We start from the raw sequence: 20860 nt of genomic DNA, 5'->3' as shown, positions 1-20860 counted from the left end.
CCTCCTAATCCCCAGTTTAGAACGATCCCTACTTGCATTTATACTACAATTTGACAACAAGAGGGTTTAATTTGAGTGCTTAACTTTCATCGCATCAATAGAGCGCAAATTTGAGTAAACCTGAGCAGCCTGTAAAACAGTAAACACTTGTAAACAAGCCTAAGACCGGGGATGGGGTGTGTTTACTAACGACTTTCCGATGGTCAAGTTAGTAAATGATTTTAGACTCAAGTAGTGGGCAAAAGAATTCAAGTGTTTAGATTGTGCTACCATAGATGAACCCTAGATGGGTGTATTTATACTGTGAAGAAAGAGACCTTTTTAGGATAGAATCCTAGAAGATATCTAAAAGTAAATATTTCACTCTCTTAGGAGTTGTGGTTACTTGCAGCACACACCAATCCCTAGGTTGTAGGAACTCGAAGACCCATAAGATCTGATTGTGTCTATATCCCGATCAAATCGCGTGTTTTGCAGAACAAGCATGGTCATCCAGTGAAGTCACTAGGACTCTGCCTAGTTCCTAAAAGTAGAGCGATGGTGGCACTGCTACTCCATCTGATATAGCCCCGCTCGGAGCTGGTGACTTCACCTGTAGATAAATAATTATCAAAAGAAAAAGCAAAGTAAAAAAATATTTTAAAAAAAAAGGAAAAATAAAAACAATTATCGTTAAAAAATATATAAAAATAAATAAAAAAGCAATCAGGACAACCCAAGGCCTCTAAACCCATTCCCTAGTCTTTCAAGCATAGTCTCCGTGCTTTTTCTGTTTTGCAAAAAATCCTAAAGGAAGCTACATAATTGTTGTCCCAGAAACGGCATGGTCAAGAGGAAGTTTGGCATAATCCCATTGAGCCCAGCAAGTTCTCTATCTCCGATTGAAGCATGACCAATGATGACTCGATATTTTACTATATATTTTACCCTATTCTTAGTATTAATTTATTTGTTATTTTGGTAGAATTTTGACACTTTGATTTATGTTCTTAATGTAGGACATTCGACTTCCTCTGGAGCAAAAAGTGACCAAACGAATGAATTTTGGAGTGATTCCAATTGGAGGATGTTCGTGTGCCCTTCAAGATGATTGTGTCAGAAGTTTTCCACGAAGCTGTTTGACTGTGGTGATGAAATTAAGGCCCAACGTGTAGCTTTCCCAGATTGACGTTTCTAGACATTTTGGGTATTTTGGAGGTCAAGATGGCATATTTTAAGGAAGATTCCTTTTGAGGATTTGTAGGGAACGTCTTAAGCTTTCAACAGAGACCTTTTGGGACCAAATCGGAGTTAGTTTGGTTGGTCAAAAGTGTGATTTTCTGAGAAGTCCAAATTTTAGTTCAAATAAGAAACCTTTTATTTTCTGTTTTATTATTTTATTATGTTTCCCAGTTTTATTCTAAGACCTTTTAGGGTTTTATTTTGTAGTAGTATAAATAAGATATTTAGCCATTAGGGTTAAGGAGGAGAAGAGTGGAGGAAACACACGCACTACTTTAGAGGGTTTTTGAAGTTTATTTTCAAGGTGTTTTCTATCATTGTTTTTAATAATATTTTGTTTATGGTTGTTAGTTACTAATTCTCGATGCCACAAGGTGATGAGCTCAGGAGGAGCTGCCACTTCGTGAAGACCATAGGAGTTCATCTCGTGTAAGGCAAGGTTGCACAATGGTAAAGCTCTCCATAGATAAGGTTTTAGGAATTGAGCTTTCTGTTGATTTTTGATGAACTTTTGTCTACACTAGTCGATTGGACTCAATGGTGAGTTTTAACCCAAAGGTGAGTTTTTCGGGCCAAAAATTCCTTGTGTTGATTATTGTTGTTCTTGCTCACATATCTTGTTAGTTTGTATATGTTACACATTGACTCTAGGATTTGCAAGTAGATATGTGTTGTCAACTAAGTTTAATAAAGTTTAAAAATACATTGAACTAAACCCTTGTTAACCAGAATTATGTTAGTAAACCAGGTACAGTTGTTTATTTTCAATTCTGGTAAACTAAAAAATCTAATCTTCGTTCACCGGTGATGCTGACTAGTCAGTCAAGCATATATCAAATTTTAAATTGCAGGATATACTGCTTGGTACCAATTTCAATATACATCTTCAAGGCTTCCATAGGCCATGAGTGACACCTAGCAGAATGTCATGGTTACCCAAGCTAATCAGAAGTGGTTGGAGAACCTATTCAGTTTGGGATTACATATGCAATACTGTCTTTTTCTAATTACTATTAATCACATTGTTTGGTTTGATAGTTTATTCATGTCTATTATTCAACAAGATTCTCTTAATTATATGATTACCTTGAATATGATTTGAAACGACCTCTTAAATCTCATTCATACTCTGGCTAGAGATTCTTTCATGTTATAGAGTATTCTCCCTCAATGATTTCAAGGTTAGAGATCTTTTGTTGCACATTCACATGCCCCTATGATTAAGTAGCTTAACCTCAACTATGTCGTGGAAATCCTCAAATGGTATGCCTTTAACATAGTCAAAGGCTAGGGACCAAACCACAAGACAACTATGATGTCTCAGGTCAAAGGTCTACTTTGCATTATCTTAACTATAAATTCTCATGTGAAATGAGTGTGAGAACTCATCTTCATCATGTTTAGTAGACTCACTCTCTAGTGAGCACTTACATACTTGTCTTGATGTCATTCACATCAATGACTTAAGACGAGTCACTTTCCTGGAGAGAAGACATAACATGTACCGATCGAAGGATCGTCAATGTCAAATTGCCAATCATATGACCATGAATATTTAGAATATGTGTATGAAAGAGAATGGTCTCATGAATCTAACTTCTTAAGAACACATTCTCCTAATTACATATTCCATGGACTTATTGTTTAAGCATATAACATTTAATGAAAGGGCTTTATACAATAATATTTGCCCTTATATTAAACTAGTTTATTTTAACATGTAAAATGTCTGCAAGTAACCCTTTACCACAGTAGTGGAAAGATGTTGAGCTTTTGCATGACGGTGTGAGTTCAACCCCGTCGGTGGCTAATCTAACACCTAATCTAACAAAATCTACCGTTTGACAAAAAAAAACATGTAAAATGTCCGTAAAATATCATTTATGATTGGCTTTAGGGCATATATCCAACAACATTATCAATTTAAAAAAAAAATTAAAGTACTTATTTTATAAAAAAAAAAAAACTAATTTTAAAAATAAGTATTAGTATTCAAAAATAAAATAATAGTAAAAATAAATATTCAATGACTAAACTAGCAATTCTCTAATACAGAAATAAAATAATAGTAAAAATAAATATTTTTTTTTTTATAGAAAAAAGAATATATTAGAGAGAAAAGCCCCTAACACAGCCAGTACTAATACAGTCAAATTGAAAAGGCAGATGAGCATCTATAGGGAGACAAGCTTCCCAAATACAAAGATTCGAACTATTTAGACTGATAGACGCCAAAGCATCCGCAATGAAGTTTGCCTCCCTGAATATATGGCTCCATCTAATGCCCTGAAAGCTGTTGGCACACGACTTGATGTCCTCAATAACTGGTTTTAGGTTCCAAGGCACATCACAAGCTCCACAAATTGCATCCAAGACAAGCTTTGAGTCGCCTTCCACCCAGACATGTCTCCAATTCCTTCTCTTTGCCCAAATTAGCGCTTCACGGAGAGCCAAAGCCTCAGCAACATTGATGCTCACAGAGCTGAATTTCATCGCACCAGCTAGGATAGGTATACTATCCCAATTTCTAACGACAAACCCTCCAGCAGCCATTGAGTGTGAAACATACCCATCAAAATTTATTTTAACATAAGGGGGTGGGGGGGGCTCCATTTAATCAAATTATCTTAGGAACCTGCCTCAGGTTTCTTATCGTGATTAGTATCCTGTTTAAAATATTCCTTAGCCGTTGACAGGGCTCTAATAACAAACCAGTATTATATAGGATTCTCATTTCTGAATATACTTGCATTTATATCATTCCATATTTGCCAGCAAATAGACAAAGCTTTCCTTAAATAGCTAACTTCATTTTTCCCATCATGTGGCAAAGTACTTAGCCAATCATTTACTTTGAGATTGTTTGCAATATTACTAAAATGAGGTTGATTCGAACAAGTCCAGACCTACACAGCATACTGGCAGTGAAGAAAAATATGGTCCTGGTCTTCTTTATAATTATGACACATCGGTCATTAGTTAGTTACATTGGGTAAAAACTTGCTAAGACGTTTACTGGTTTGTAACCTTCCTTTGGCTAGAGTCCAGGCAAACAATTTAGGGTTGGTTTGGTATTGATGTGCTTTGAAAAAAACTTGCTGTGAGAATAAGTGGCTGTACTATGAGAATAAGCAGCTGTGAAATAAATTAATAGAGTATTTGGTAAACTTTTTTGTAAAAGTGCTTTTGGAAAAAAAAAAAAAAGCAGTTTGATAGTGGGTCTTGTCATTAAAGGAGCACTATAGCTCCGTGTGCTTTGAAAAAAAGCCAGTTTTCCAAAGCTGCAAATAGCAGCTTCAGCTTTTTCCTTTGATTTCAGCTTATTCTCACAGCAGCTTCCAAAATAAGCCCTTTTTTTTTCAGTTTACCAAACACCTAAAACCCTCACAGCTTTTTTTCATGGGTGCTTTTTTTTTAAGCACCTCACTCCCAAACCACCCCTTAATCTTAGAAGGCAAAATTTGCTTCCAAATCCTATTAATAAGTATTTGTGTTGGGGATGTATGTAAATCCTTGAGTTTGAGCCAAGTCGCGGATTTCACCGAACACTTTCCATTTGGATTAGGACCCCAAACAACAATGTATGTGGCATTATTAAGAGGAAGAGGGATGTCACATATCTTATTAACAATATCAACATCTATAACATTCTCAAGCTTGTTTCTTTCCCACTGACCATTAACTAAAAACTCAACTACTTCTGTATCCCACTTAATACGAGGGAATTGATTTTTTGGTATAAGATGAAAAATGGGGTGAGGAAAAATCCAGTCATGAGTCCAGAACAAGATGTCCTTGCCATCACTGACCACCCATCTCATACCCTTTGAAATTATATCCCTTGATCCTAGTATACCTTTCCAAGCAACATAATGGTGTTACTTTACTTTCCAAAAAGTTCTCATTCCTAAGGTATTTCCTTTTAACTACGTTTGCCCACCAGTTATCCTTATCAAATAAAATTTTCCATCCCAGCTTAGCAAGGCAAGCTCTATTGAGGTGGTCAATGTTTTTAATACCTAGGCCACCCGCTTGTTTTGGTCTGCAAACTGCCTTCCAACTTATTGGATTGCACTTGTGGGTATTACCCCAAAAGAATTGTCTGGAATCCTTATTTGATTTATTAGTTAACTTCTTAGGACACTTGAAACAAGACATTATATGATTAGGCAAACCTGTGAGGTTAGATTGAACAAGAGTGAGTCTTCCAGCCTTAAACAGAGTATTAGCCTTCCAACTGACTAACTTCTGCTTAACCTTTCTGATCAACTCACTTCCATTCAAATGATCTTCCAAAAGGCAATGTTATGAATTCCAAGATATTTTCCAATGGTAGATTTATGCTGAATTTGAAGAATATTTACAATCTCATTTCTAATTTGGCTATTAGTATTTGAAGAAAAATAAAGAGATGATTTGTTAAAATTTATTTGCTGCCCCAAAGCAGTAGCAAACTTACTTAGAACATCCATAGCACTCCTAGCACCCTTAGTAGTAGCTTTAATAAAAAGGAGACAATCATCCACAAAAATTAGATTTGAAACTTTATAGCCAAATGGGGAGGTGAGTAAACCAATATGAGATTCAGGAATACTTGCTAAATCATTTAATTTTCTGATTAAAGGTTCCATACAAATGATGAATATATACGAAGAAAGAGGGTCACATTGTCATATGTCTCTGCTTGCATTAAAATATCCATGAGGTTCACCATTAATATTGATAAAGAAACAAGTTGAGGAAATACACTCCATAACTAGGTTAACCCACTTTTGACAAAATCCAAAACTATCCAATACACACTTGATGCAATCCCAGTTAAGTAAATCATAAGCTTTTACCAAGTCAAGCTTAATGGCAAGATCTCCTGTTCTTCCTTTCTTCCTATTAAAACTTGTGAGTAATTCATGAGCAATTAGAATATTATCTTGAATAGATCTTCCCAGCGTAAACGCTTCCTGGTTAGGAGATATGCAAATAAGTATGATAGATTTTAATCTGGCACATAATACCTTAGTTATAAATTTATAACTCACATTGCAAAGACTTGTCAGACGATAATTATGAACAGTCTCTAGGAACTTCACTTTCGAGATTAAAGCAATATTTATATGGTTAATCAAATGACGGCTAGTATTATTTACAAAACAATCCTTGACCATGTTGCACACAAAGGGTCTAACCATACTCCAACACTCCTGATAAAAGCTAGCATGGATCCCATCAGGACCCGGGGCTTTTAAAGCACCAATACTTTTAACAGCATTCCAAATTTCACTATCCATGGGAACAATAGTTAATTTACGATTTTGATCACTTGTTGTACAAGGTTCAATGATTTGAGTAACCAACTTAATCTGGTCATTGGAGGGATTTTGCCCCCGTTTGAATCTCATTTTAAATTCATTAACAAAAACCTGCTCCATCCCCTCTCCTTTAGACCACCAAAACCAATTGCCATCCCCGAATTTTGTTGATTTCATTCCGTTTTTTCCTTATCATTGCACTCAATTGAAAGAACCTTGTATTTTTTTCACCATTTTTAAGCCAGTTGGCTTTAGTTTTTTGAGCCCACATTACTTCTTCCTCCTTGAGAACCCGAGAAAGTTGATCACTTATCTATGCTTCTAATTGAATTTTGTCTTGGATTGTATTAGAAGCAATAGAATTGCTATTTAATGACATAATTTCCTGCTGGACTTTGCTAAGTTCACTTAGGATCTTCTGTTTTCTTTCTTTAACTGCCCCAAACACCACACGATTCCAATTTCTCACCAACCTAAACAACCCCTAAAATAGTCAATGGGGGACAATCCCTCATCGCAGCTCCAAGTCTCCTTCACAAAATTCTTAAAATCTGGATGTAAATTCCACATAGCTTCAAACTTAAAGGTCTTCCTTCTTTGTCTAACAAGAGGGCCGACCGTGTCCAAGAAATAGGACTATGGTCAGAGCCCATAATAGGATAATTATGAAGGGAATAGTTAGGACAGGCTTCAAGCCAGTAGGAATTTGCTACTACTCTATCTAGTCTCTCAATCTAGTATCTCAAATATAAGAGACTATTCTATCTAGTTTCTCAAATATAAGAGTATCATCCTTATGGTTGTTAGTCCAAGTAAAAGGAACCCCAGATGCATGTAAGGAAATAAGACCATAATTGTTCAAAAAATTCACAAAATTTGTCATATAGCAATTGTCATTCGATTGCCCCCTCTCCCCACTTTTCTTGAGTGTTTACGATACAGTTAAAATCCCCTAACATCATCCAAGGCTTATGACCAGGGTTGAGGGTAAGTAACTCCTCCCACATTCTCTCTTGTAGAGTTATATGTGGGTAGACATAAACAAAAATAGTGATAAACTCAACATTCAGCAACACATCCTTAATAGAAGCATGAATAAAACGCGAAGAAGCAAAGATAACATTAACATCTAAAGTGCCAGAGTTCAAACATAGAAACACTCCCCCGGATCTCCCCTCGGGGTTACATCCAAAAAAACTGATCAAAATGTCTCACAAAAAAAAAACTAGTAGGGGCTTTATCCACAGTAGACTTGGCTTCAACAAAGCAAAAGAAATGTAACTTAGACAAACTACATGGATAATTGAAATTAGACTTGAACTCTGGTCTTCCCATACCCCTACAGTTCCACACCATACCCTTCATTAATCTAACTCATCAAGATAAGCAGATGGTCCCGCCTCCTCGACATTTTTCCTCTCGGATACGTTTCCTAGGACTCAGCATTACCACCGTTGGTCTAGCAGTTGCAGAAGTCATCTCAGCTGCATGCAAAGCGGCAACAAACTCCCCAGCATGCTCCCTAGCTTCAGACTCATTGTCTCTCACAGTTGACATCATAACATCCTGATTCTGTTCCAACATAGACATGGCATAAAAAAAAATTCAATTTACCTAACCTAAGACCACTAGAACCATAAGACTCAAACCGAAAAGTTATATCAACAAGATTATCAAAAAAAAGATAATCGGGTAAGAACCACTCATTGATGAATTTAACATAGAAATGAAGTTCATCACTAGCAATGCCTCGGTAACCTAGACAATCAGCATTTACCTGCCAATCTCGCTCCTTGGCCTTCCCAGCCCTACTTCAATCATGCACTAAGTCCGCCTTAGGAGTCCATTTCGGCTTAGGGCTAGAGGCCACCTCCTTATAGGACCTACCCTCCTTTAAGCTTTCACCAGAACTTCTCTTCTCACCTTTCCTCCTCCACTTAGGAATGACCGTAGTACAGCCCTCTTCATCTGGTCCACTCGCAGACCAGTTCCTCGCACTCCATATAATCCTCCTCCACATTTGTAGCCTTAGGAAAACAGAGCATCACATCATCCTGAAGACAAGCTTTTATATCTTCATTGACAACTACATCCTCTGGGTAAACAGTTGGTTCATCTTCAAAAGCTTTATCGATCATGAAGCAGCCATCATCAGCCTCAAACTCCGAACAGCCATGTCCTTCAAGACGCCTTCGTCCACAGTAGAAACACACCTCAAATATTTTCTCATAGCTAATCAGAATAGGTGAATCCTCTTCGTGGTTGATGATTAAAGCACGTTTCAGAGGGAAACGTAAGTCCACCTCCAGTAAGACTTTCACGAACAGCCCGTTCAGACCCAAAGTTACTTCGTCAACCCTAATCACTCTCCCGATAGGTTGAGTGATGTCCCTGATAATCTGTTCTTCTTTGTACTGCACCGGGACTCGCGGCAACCTCGTCCAAACCACCAGCTTAGTAATAATATCAGAGTCCTTGAAATTTTTTGTCCATCGTTCAAGATGGGAAATTTGACCCCGGACATACCACAACACACAGACCCCCTGCGCACCAGCAGCAAACCGTTCCCAGCCATCAACCACACCAGCCGCAGCCTCGTACACCGCACAAGCTACCACCTTTCTCACCCACTACACCGGTCGCTCCTCGTCGTCGATACTGAAGAGCCACCAATTCTCAGGTATTTGAGATAACTATTTTCTATTTTCTATTTTGATTTTTATATGATCGTTTTTATTGGATTTGATTGTGTTCAGTATTTTCCTCATGAGTTTTGTCGAGCAATTATGTTTTTGTTCATCTTAATTAGACCTTGGTTTCAATTTTTTGAGAATCGGAATGGTAAAACCTGGCAGCTCAATGGGAATGCCAAGCAAAATAAAGTTGGAAGAACCCGAATCTTCGTCTTCTTCTGAAGATCTAAGTGATCGAAAGAAACTTAATTTGATATTGTTGTTAGTTTAGTTTGAAGAACAATCGATTTTTTCAATTCAATTTGCGTATTTTTAATTTGTTATAGGTGGAGGAAATGGAGCAGATGTGACATTTGGGGAACTGCAGGAGGTGCGCTCGAACGGGTCACATGTAGTGCACCTTAAGCCTAAAGAAGAGAAGGGTGGTCGGGCGAACAAGAACCGGTAATCTGAACACATTGGATTATTTTGTTGGGTTCATATGTTTAAAGAGACTTTATAACAAGATTTGGACTACTTGGATCTAACAGAAGACATGGCACAAAATCGAGTGCATTGCATTCTAGAATTCATATAGCCGATCTCACTTAGTGTGATAAGGCTTTGTTGTTGTTTGTTGTTTGTTGTTTGTTGTTGTTGTTCATATGTTTTGTAGTTGATCAGATGAATATGTTTGTGTTTGAGGCCAATGGAGGTTACTTGCACTAAGCCTGTCCCTAGATTTCGAGAGGTTATTCAAGGTTCAAAAAAAGGTGAGATTTTTGTACGGCGTTTGTTATGATTTGTACTATGAAGTTCGTTCTTCTGTTTTCTAATGGGTCGCAGAAGCTTTCATTAGAAAACAATGGTAATTACAAATATTTTACCATGAGGAAAGTTAACTTTAACGATAGAAAGTCTGTCTCTATGTTTTGCCCTGAACTATTTGTAATCAAAATCTGGTATGATTTTAAGCACAACGTGTTGGAATTAGGTGGTTTAGTATATCATGTGGTTTTTATTTTTAGGATTCACTTATCCTGCAAGATTTGATTTGTCAAAGTTATGATAAAGCTAGAAAACAGATGATCAAAGTTGTGAATCACATCTGTAGTTAATCAATTTATTGATAAGCAATCAATATACCTGAGTTGAAATTATTTCTTGCTATGTTCAGGTGGTAAGCGACCCACGTTTTGAATCTTTATGTGGAGAACTTGATGTTGATCGGTATGCTCTCGCTCTCTCTCTCTCTCTCTGAAAACGTTCACCGGAGTTTTACGTTTATTGGTTTTTTCTTGAAGCAGGTTTCGGAAAATGACTTTTTTGAAATTTTAAATGGAAAGGGGTTATGTTTTTTTTGTTTTTTTTTTTTGGGCCCGGGGGGGGGGGGGGGGGGGGGGGGAGAGAAGGAGGGGTGGGTATGTGTGGAGTGGTAGGCTATTGGCATCACTTTGGGTTTTGTTTAATGGATGTTCTGATCTTGGTCTTATAGTTGTTGTATGATAGATAAACTTTCCTACGTTGGCAACTCTTTTGACTGATCAGCAAATTTTGCTTCTTGCAAAATGAAAAAGACAGAGGGATAACATGTATTCAACAGGTTTAGGAAGAAATATCGCTTTTTATTTGAGGATGAGCTTCCTGCCGAAAAAGAGGTAAGTTTCTTAAATAAGTCATAAATCCAATATCATCTATACGTACCGTTTCTCTCTCTTAGTTTTGGTTTGAATATGACAGGAACTACAGAAGCAAATCAAGAAATCTAAGGATCCAGAAACCATTGAAGAACCAACTAGTAAAAAAAACACTTTGCGCGACGTACGTACATTCGTCGCACAAAGTCAAAATTCGTTGCGCAAGGGTTTGCGCGACGCAACCTTCGTCTCACACTAATCGTCGCGCCATGGCAGTGACGCTTGGGTTTGCGCGACGCGCATCCTACGTCGTGCAAAGATACTTTGCGCGACGCACATCCCTAGGGCGTGCGTCGCGCAAACCCTTTTTTTTATTTAGTGAAAAATAATTTTTTTTGTTTTAGTGAATTTTTTTTTTAATTTTTGATAAATATTGTAATTAAATTCTAAAGAATAATTAATGAACCAAGCAAAAGTATTTAATTATAAAATATATGAAAATGTACATACAAGATGTCCAAACAAAAAAGAAAAACCTACAAGTGAACTAAGTTTAATACATCAGGCTACTAGGTATCGACAGGACGAGATGGCTCTGAGGTCGAAAGTGGAGCAAGATGAGGTGCTGGTAACGAGATTTGGAGGCCGGACATCTGTATGCCTTGTACAAGTTCTTGCACCCTCCTGACACATGTCTTCATCAACTCGCCCTCGGCCCTCAGGTGCGTCACTTCCGCCTTCAATGCATCGACCTTTGCTGTGTTCGATCTGGAAGAAGAAGCACCCGTCTCATGAATCCGCGCTTTCCCCATACCCCGAACAACCTTGCCACGACGACGACCATAGTTCTAATCCAGGACATCAGTCATGATCTAAAAACCTACATCCTCAGGTACCATGACGTCCTCGATCGGGGTCTCCGGGGGAAGCTGCGATGCTGCTTCATGGAGAACAGCAGTGCCTCCGGCTTCTGTTCCAAGCACCTGATCAAAGCAAATACATAAGAATCATATTTAATCAAACGATCGAGATCAGTATTAGTAATGCCATTTTGCTTCAAAAGAGGCTTTATCTTTTATAAATGTTTCTGTTGTTTTCGAGGAGAAACCGGAACAAGGCATACAACGCTAAAAAACACCATTTTGTTTTCACGATGCAAAAAAGAACGGCTATACTATCCCTAGCCGAAAAAGAAAGATTATGCCATAAAGTAGTCATATAGTAGCATGCCTTTGCATATTTGAGGTTCGATTAGGGAGACTAAATGTTAGCTGCAGTATAAAAAAACTATCATCCAAGTGGGATGAGGAATAAAATGTCATGCCGGAAGACCGAATGCCATGGCTTCAATTGTCACTCTCCCAAAAGTTTCTCCCAGTCCCTGTGCACCATTTGACAAACTGTGTTAATTATAAATGATATAGAATAATTGATCAAATGCATACAAGCATAAATCAAGATTATAAATTCAACTGAAATGAGAAATGGGTTACAAACGCAATAAATTGGGACCGCTACATACATATTGAACAGAACAGTAACATTTGGTGGTATGCCTAGTTCATACATCACCAATGGAATTCATGAATACAACTTGTGCATACAGTGGACAGAGCAACTCCCATATTCAATAACTTTTTGTTGCAAAGACCTCATATGTAATAAAACAAAATGATATCCAGATAGAGATCAAAATCAACCATTTCATAACATTTATTGACAGTAGTTTCATTTTCACATGATTTATAAAGACCATAAATCTATCCGGTGTTCTCACTTAATACTGTCAAAGATACCATATCGTTACATGTCTGTCTCAGTTGTGTTACAGATTAAAAACTAAAGACTCACTGAATATTTTTATTCAAACAACCAATACAAACATGAATGGTTGATTCTGTTACGACATGGGACTCCACCATTAAAATCCATAATAAGTATAATTTAGGAGCAGTTCTGTGTTCACATAAACTACTAAAAGACTAAGAAGATGGATCACCTGAGAGTTCATGACATAAACATCAGCTGCGGAGTATAATGCAGCTACACGTGTGGTTGCCGGAGTCCACAACACTGACTTTGACAAGTTTGAATGCTGAGATAGGAATCCCAAAAGTTCTTTGACATTAACGACCTTATTGCTCCTAGATCCAACAGAACCAATAAGAAATTTAACAGATTGTTTGAGTGTTCCTCCTTTATCTGACAACACTTTCCTCATATGAGTGACATCGAAAGTCAAAGCACCTGTACCATCAACAGAGGTATAGAGATTACGTAATGGCAAAATTTTCTTCTGGGGTTCATTCAACTGGACATCAAATTCCTTGGACAGTGACAATTCATTTGATGATACTCATCATCATCATTCAATTCTTGTAACAAAGCTCTCAAGTGATGATTTCTACCCAAGGTAGAGTGGGCTTGGCGCTTATGTACTGGATTTTTTATCTTCGGATCATCTTTCACAGGTTTTTCTTCGATCACCAAGCGTGCTGAGTCAAGAAGCAAGAGCTGCCCCTTCCCAGGGTTTATACTGCTCAGAGATATCACAAGCATATCATTATCTGTTAACCCCATTTCCTTTCTGACTGAATCTCGCAATAACTGCCTCTTCTCGAGCATCTTCTCAGTACTAGCGGATGGAGTATTAAGTGAACAAGCTATGCCAGCTACAAAGTCCAGTTCATCATTAATAGAGAGTGGTACAATGACAGGCGGAGACCTCAGCTGAATCTTTTCTTCTTCACACCAGTCTTGCCATTGTTTAGACTCTGATTCTGATAGGAAAACAAGCGTTTTCACTTGGTTAAGCACAACCTTCGCGCGATCAAAGTATTCCCTCCGGTTTTCCATAATCCACCAAGCAATTTGACTTGCACCAGCTGGAAAATGATTCATGTATTGATCTGAAACAAGCAAACGAAGCCAAATCAAATCAGCTACAAATTTAAGAATTCCAAAATATCACAGATAAATGTCACTTAGTCTAAGAAAAAATTAATACAAAAACACATCAATGCAAAATAAACTAATAAGGTGTTAAAAAGATGGAATTTATGTATTTACAAATTACTGAGGGAATACTGATTTCCATATGTATATATAAATGATGCATAAACACATCCTTATAAGGTCAAGAAAAACCAGAGCATAATATGGCTATTTCATCAGGTTAATAACTTAGTCAATGTCATTGTTCTCCTAGAATGGGAAAAAACCGTCTTAATTACAGAAAACATGCATATTTCCTGCATCAATTAGTATGAAAGTGAATGAAGTAACGGAGGTCAGCAGTTGGTGAATAGAAAACCACATAATTCCAATACAGAATAAATTATTTAGGCAATATATGTTGTTCCATCCACACAGTGCTGTAACCATTTACATGGAAATCACTCTGGGAGATTGGAGGCATCGGACCAATTTAACATGTTGCTAAATGATAATCCTATCAAAAAATTCTACAAGAAACTGACTAATCTCTATGGGAAAGCATACTGCTTTTACATGTATAACATGTACTTCAAGAGGCTAAAAAGGTACTGAAATCCGTAACTATACAAGCAAAACACTCAACGTTAGATACAAAATCTATATATGTAAATACAACATCAGGTCACTGAAAACAATATGGAGTTATTGATAGCAAATATATTAACATGGAATTTCTTAAAATGGTTCTCACCAATCCATGATGCACACACTGCTGACCCGGCGATGACGAGATCTACCTTCATAGCAGTTTTGAAGCTTTGTTTTCCTTTATCCTCAAGCACCTTGATTCTTCTCCTAGCTAGCTCTGCCATCAAGCCACCCTTCTTGCTAAATAACAAAAACCCATTTCTTCGAAAAAGGAAACTTAACCCCGAGCAATTTGGTAACAGATAAATTTGTGACAAAAACCCTAAATAACAAAAACCCATCGAAAATCAGAAACCTTTACCTTTATTTTGGGACTTGATTCGCGTCGGCTTCGAGATTCCTGTGGCGGCCTGTCGTTTGGGTTCAAGATTTTTCAACAGGAAACAAAGGTCGTTTGGGTTCGACGACCCAAGAGGAAAGACAGGATTTGGGGTCTACGGGGAAAGAAAGAGAGTGAGATTTGGGGTCTACGGGGAAAGAAGAGGGAGATTTGGGGATTTATGTGAGAAACTGAGATTTGGGAGGGAGGGTTCAAGTTTGGGTTCAATATTTTGTCCAAAGTCTGGGAAAATTGAAAAAAAAGCGCCTATTTTTCACTATTAGGGAAATTTATCACAGCTCGCGCGACGTATGCATACAATTTAACGTCGCGCAAACAGGTTTTGCGCAACAATCAAATTAATGGGTCGCGCAAACTTTTTTTAAAAGAAATTATTATAAAAATTACTGAATATGTGACTTTCTTTCTTTCAAATTCAAATTTTTTTTACATAAACACCACAATGATATATTTATCTAACAAAAACTCAAATAATTTTTTCTACATATATATCATTCAATTTCTTAAGTGTTATAAGTACAAAATAAATAAATTAAAATCTACTTAGTAAATATATATACCATTGAAGTTGATGGGATACGCATTGTATGAAACTAGTTTCAACAATCCAACCGTCAAACTTATTTGTATATGCTTCGAGATCGCATACGCCAAAAATCGCAAAAAAAAAATATTCAGAGATCAAGTAACAGGATAAAACTTTTCGACGGGTATAAACGAAAAATCACAATTTAACGGTTATTTTAAGTCCGATTTTGATGATTTTTTACAGCTACACTCTTTAACCCTATGTGAATACAATCAACCAATCTGATCGTCAATTTAAAACATTCACACAAGTGGATACCATAAAATCTTATGTTATACTTAAAGAAAGTATAAATAAACTCCAAGTTTTTGTGAATCTAATGTTTTGATGGGATAAGCATTGTACAAAACTAGTTTCAACGATCCAACCGTCAAACTTGTTTGTAAATGCTTCAAGATCGCATACGCCAAAAATCGCAAAAAAAAACATTCAGAGATCAAGTAACGGGACAAACCTTTTCGACGACTATAAACGAAAAATCACGATTTAACGGTTATTTTAAGTCCGATTTTGATGATTTTTTAACTCTACACTCTTTAACCCTATATGAATACAATCAATCAATTCGATCGTCAATTTAAAACATTGACACAAGTGGATACCACAAAATCTTATGTTATACTTAATCAAAATATAAATAAACTCCAAGTTTTTGTGAATCTAATGTTTTGATGGGATACGCATTGTACGAAACTAGTTTCAACGATCCAACCGTGAAACTTGTTTGTATATGCTTCGAGATCGTATACGCCAAAAATCGCAAAAAAAAAAACATGCAGAGATCAAGTAACTGGACAAAACTTGTCGACGGTTATAAACGAAAAATCCCGATTTAACGGTTATTTTAACTCTAATTTTAATGATTTTTTACAGCTACACTCATTGACCCTATATGAATAAAACGAACTGATTCGATCATCAATTGAAAATATTTACACAAGTGGATATCACAAAACGAACTGATTTTTTACAGCTACACTCCTTGACCTTACGTCGCACAAAACAGCTTTGCGCGACGCACATACGTCGTGCAAAGTTTTTTTTAATTTTTAAATTTTTTATAAATTATCATCGGTTTCCTCATAAATTATCAGTTTCTCACATAAATCCCCAATTACCCATTAACCAGCATCCTTCCTTTTCCCCACTTTTCAATTCTCAATTTCTCTATCTTTCCAATTTTATGCTTTTTCGGCTCCATCAAATAGCAAGGGAGGGATTGCATGATGAAAATAGATGAAGTATTTGTATGTTGAATTTATGAGCAAGGGAGGGATGGGAGAAGGTTTTGAAGAGAGATGGGGGATGGAGGTAGCTACTGCAACTGGGTTTGCAGTTTCTGCCTCCCAAACTAAATAAGTGGAGGAAAAAAAGTCATTGACTTTGCGCGACGCATTTCTTCGTCGCGCAAAGTCAACTTTGCGTGACGTACGTTCACGTGCGTCACGCAAACATGTTTTGCGCGACTCATGTTTACGTGCGTCGCGCAAAGTTGTCAAAAAAAACGGGAAAGCATTCTTTATTTGGCGCCAAGATCTTGCGCGACGGACAAACTTCTGCGTCGCGCAAACCTGTTTTGCGAGACGTCATCTTTCGTCGCGCAAAGTAGTTCTAGTGTTGGACGTTTCCTTGGTCATGGTTGAGAATCTTGAGATGTTCATTCTTGTAATGTTACAAGGGTGGCAATTCATAGTAGTGGATTGTTGGTGGTATGGAAACTACAGGAAGCTTTCTTACAATAATTGTCCATGAGCTAATTGAATACAACATTGCCTTAAATGTATATGCGAGCTCATTAAGGTAATGCTGTAATTTATTTGCTTATGAGCAAGCATCATAAGAAAACTTCAATTATTTACCAGCCAACCAAATATCTAGGTTAACAACGCGACCCAAATAACATTACAAGATTGAACACTTCTAGACTCTCAACCACGACCAGTGCAGTGTTCTGCGTGGCCATCGACCAACAACTTGTATTGCTGCTAACTGGAATTGTGATAAATCGTGTGTTCTATATAATGCTGCTTGGCATAAATAGGAGTCGAGTAAATTGAATTAAATTACAATTGACGTTTCATTCTTTAATTATTGGCAGCTGAGATCCGAAAGAAACGACTTGTGGAGAAGTATAAACAACTCAAGGTAACATATTATCCTTTTGTCATGCTGTTGAACAATACCTTTGTGAGATTAGTACTTAGTCATGATGGCTTTGGCAACTAATGTCATCCATTTGCATGATCAGGCGTCTGGCAAGCTCGAAGCCTTCATTGAAAAAAGGCGCTGGAAGAATGCAGCAAAGGACCACAGATACATGCCATACCGCGGGCCTGACGCTACCGAGTAGCAAATTTAAAGGTTTATTTTGGTTTGATAGGAGCAGAGTAAATTTGATTTTATCTTACTAGCTAAAGTGGAAAACAGTGTGACTCTGGGTAGGACGGACATCGGGTGTTTCCTTGGACGGTTGTAATGTTTAATTCTTTTTGTTAAGGGTATTGAAACACAGAAGAAAATCACTTCGATTCTATTGTCTTCTGTTGTGCTCAAATTTGGATGCCGTTGGCAGGAGAGTATCTTACATGGAATGATTTTACCACCACGTGGCGTCATAGTCCACTTAAACAATGACGTGTTAAAAATTTAACACGTCAATGTTCTATTGAAACAGTTCGCCGTGGTGTTAGTGAACCTGCTCCATGTAAGTTCTCTACTGTAGATTTACTTCCAATGGATGGATCAATCAAGTTGATCAAATTTATAGCTCCTTGAGAACAGGCTTTACATGAATTTATTATACCCCGTTTGTTTCACCTCAGTTAAGATTGATTTAACTTTAAGGACTATGCTGGATTTAAATTAGGGAGTTTTAATGAAAAGGGTTTGGGCCAACAAATATTTAATCAAAAACCATCCTAAAATGTTATTTAACCAAAAGGGCTCAAGGTTTAATAAAAAACCATCCAAAACTATTGTTCACGGGCCAAACATACAAGCCCAACCAGCTACAAATCTACACTTCCGTAAATACCCTAAATGATTCGATGCAAGAGGAAACTGCAGTTCTTCGAGACCACGAACCGCAAAGAGGTTGAAGATATGTTCAGATCGAGCTTTATGATAAACTCTCGTGCCAAGTCGAGCTGCCCATGTACATAAATCAAAGCTGCTTCATGGATTGGTGCCAATTCAATTCAACGGACTACTATTATTTTGCTTTGAATCCAGATACAGTAAATTTTACTATTTCTTTTTCCAGAAACAGTGAGTTACATTCCATAAACAGTGACTTACATTCTAGAAACGGTCTATGTTTTTAACCTTTGACTATTTCTTTTCTTTCATGCATCAGCTGATTATATTTAAGAAAAAGAGTGCTTATTTTTCTTTGAATCCAGATACAGTAAATTTCACTACTAGCTTACATTTAAGAAACAGTGTGTATATTTCATTTAAATTCAAAAACAGTGACTTAGATTCCAGAAACAGTATTACTTAAAATCCAGAGACAGTTTATTTTTACAGTCCAGAAACAGTGATATGTTATTATTGAATAGCATGCAGATCTCAAATTTATTTTCTGGAGAAACAAACAATGAACTCCACTGATGAAGAAAAATAGAAAAACAGTACCTCGAATACATTATAAATAATAACAACGATCACATTTCAACGAAATAATACAAAATATAAATAAAATAGCATGAGATCTATATTTTTGTTTCAAAGAAAATGAAGGTCTACAAAACAATGATGAATTCCATTAACGAGGAAAATATGGAACTCAACCTTAAAAAGTTAGGGGTAAAATCGATAAATTATAATTTATTATAGTTAGGTCATTTTTAGTTGGATTGGTTTAATATGGGCTTTGTATTAATCATTAAACAAAACTTATAACTTGGTTTTTTATTAAAATTCAAAATTTTCAAGCTATTTTCATTAGTTCTCCTTTTAAATTAAGTAATATTTTTTTCATAAGAAACGATAACAAGTTATTTACACAATAACATAAATTACAAAATAGTGAATAAGAAATCCTCCATCTAGCAAAACTAGCTAAGATATCCCACGCTATATGAAAAGAGAGAATAATCCCTGAACTCATCCGAAAGCGAGCTGAAAAATGAAAATAACAGTCCTATGTTTGGTTTTTGCTCGGATTGAACTATAATCTCTCTCTACTCTGAGTTCCAGGAAACCAAATTTCTTTCTAGATGGAATCGAGAAAAGCGGGAAAATGCAGAACAACGCACCTCTTGACCATGTCGATGGGAGGAGCTGGCGAAGTCCACAGGAGTTCCAGTGAGGTTCTTAATAAACCCCTCGCCCACATTACCATACCCACGGCGGAGCCAAATCTGTAACACCTGAAAAAATTAAACAGTGATATCATCATTCCATGGAAGAAACAACGTTACAAATTTACAAGCTACAATATCAACGTTCGTATTCTGAAAACGTCGCATTGTGGTTCCATCATCAATACAAACAATAACATCTCTCGTAAATAACCAAGCTCTACTTAACCTTTGATTAATCGCCGAAAATGCTCTCTTAACTAAAACGATTGCAACTGCAAAACTAGATTCTACCACATTCAGAACAACGTACGAGGAATTGGATTCCATCTTTCTCCGAACCCTTGACAATTGATGAATTCGCAAACACGTAAGTATGCACAGGCATGGTTTTTACAACAGATATCTGGGAATTCTGCGAAAAGGGTGCTTTTGAAATGAAACTGAATTTATTATCGAAGCTTAGACTATACAAATTTCAGAAGAAAAAAACTAAAAGTGCTGGTATAACATCTACAATTAGACTTCTGCTTGCCTCTTTCTTACCAGCTGGGGTTCGGGAGCTCAATCTTTGCGATGTCTGGTCCAGAACCACTTCCTCCTAGCATAATCGTTTTCTGATAGGGATCTACTCCACCTTGACCCAAGCAAGAAGTGTCGTTTCAAGAAAGGTTTCGCAGAGTTGTTCCGAGTGCTGGAACTGGGTTCCATCTTAGATACTTTTCCTTTCCTATCGGCATTCTTCTGATGATCAAAAACACCATAATCATCATCAAAGTAGCTATCTACAACTCTATTTTTTGGATATCTTAAGGTTTTTGGCTTTGAGCTCTGCTTCGGCTCTCAAAGCTTTTCTCGACATCTTTAAGACTTGCTTCTCTCCGACCATACAAATTGGGCAAGTCGGGTCATACTTATCAACCTCCAATGTCATAGTCTCCAAGCACTCAACATGGTACAAATGTCCACATACCAACACAGAAACCACTGATGTGTCACTGCCGGCAATAATTTTCTGGATGCTCCATGTGTTGGTATTGAAAAGTTTACTAACTCAATACCAAAATATGTGGGTGATAAGTTTACAAACTCTATCACACCTCTCACTTTGCACTCTCAATAAAATTGGACAAAGAAATATAGAAA

At 36.9% G+C, this 20860-nt stretch overlaps 1 protein-coding gene and 1 pseudogene across 1 annotated transcript; both read right to left on the bottom strand.

Moving 5' to 3' along the window:
* Positions 1 to 488: 488 nt before the first annotated feature.
* On the bottom strand, positions 489 to 3774 carry LOC126590273 (uncharacterized). Its single transcript, XM_050255768.1, has 2 exons — positions 3369 to 3774; positions 489 to 592 (listed from the first exon to the last, which is right to left on the bottom strand). Exons 1-2 carry the CDS (start codon positions 3772 to 3774, stop codon positions 489 to 491), a joined length of 510 nt encoding a protein of 169 aa, XP_050111725.1.
* A 7523-nt stretch (positions 3775 to 11297) lies between these two features.
* Positions 11298 to 20322, bottom strand: LOC126590272 (uncharacterized; annotated as a pseudogene).
* Positions 20323 to 20860: the final 538 nt, after the last annotated feature.

The sequence above is a fragment of the Malus sylvestris genome, chromosome 11, assembly GCF_916048215.2.
Source record: "Malus sylvestris chromosome 11, drMalSylv7.2, whole genome shotgun sequence".
Classification (NCBI taxonomy): Eukaryota; Viridiplantae; Streptophyta; class Magnoliopsida; order Rosales; family Rosaceae; genus Malus; species Malus sylvestris.
This window is presented reverse-complemented; position numbering and strand designations above follow the sequence as displayed.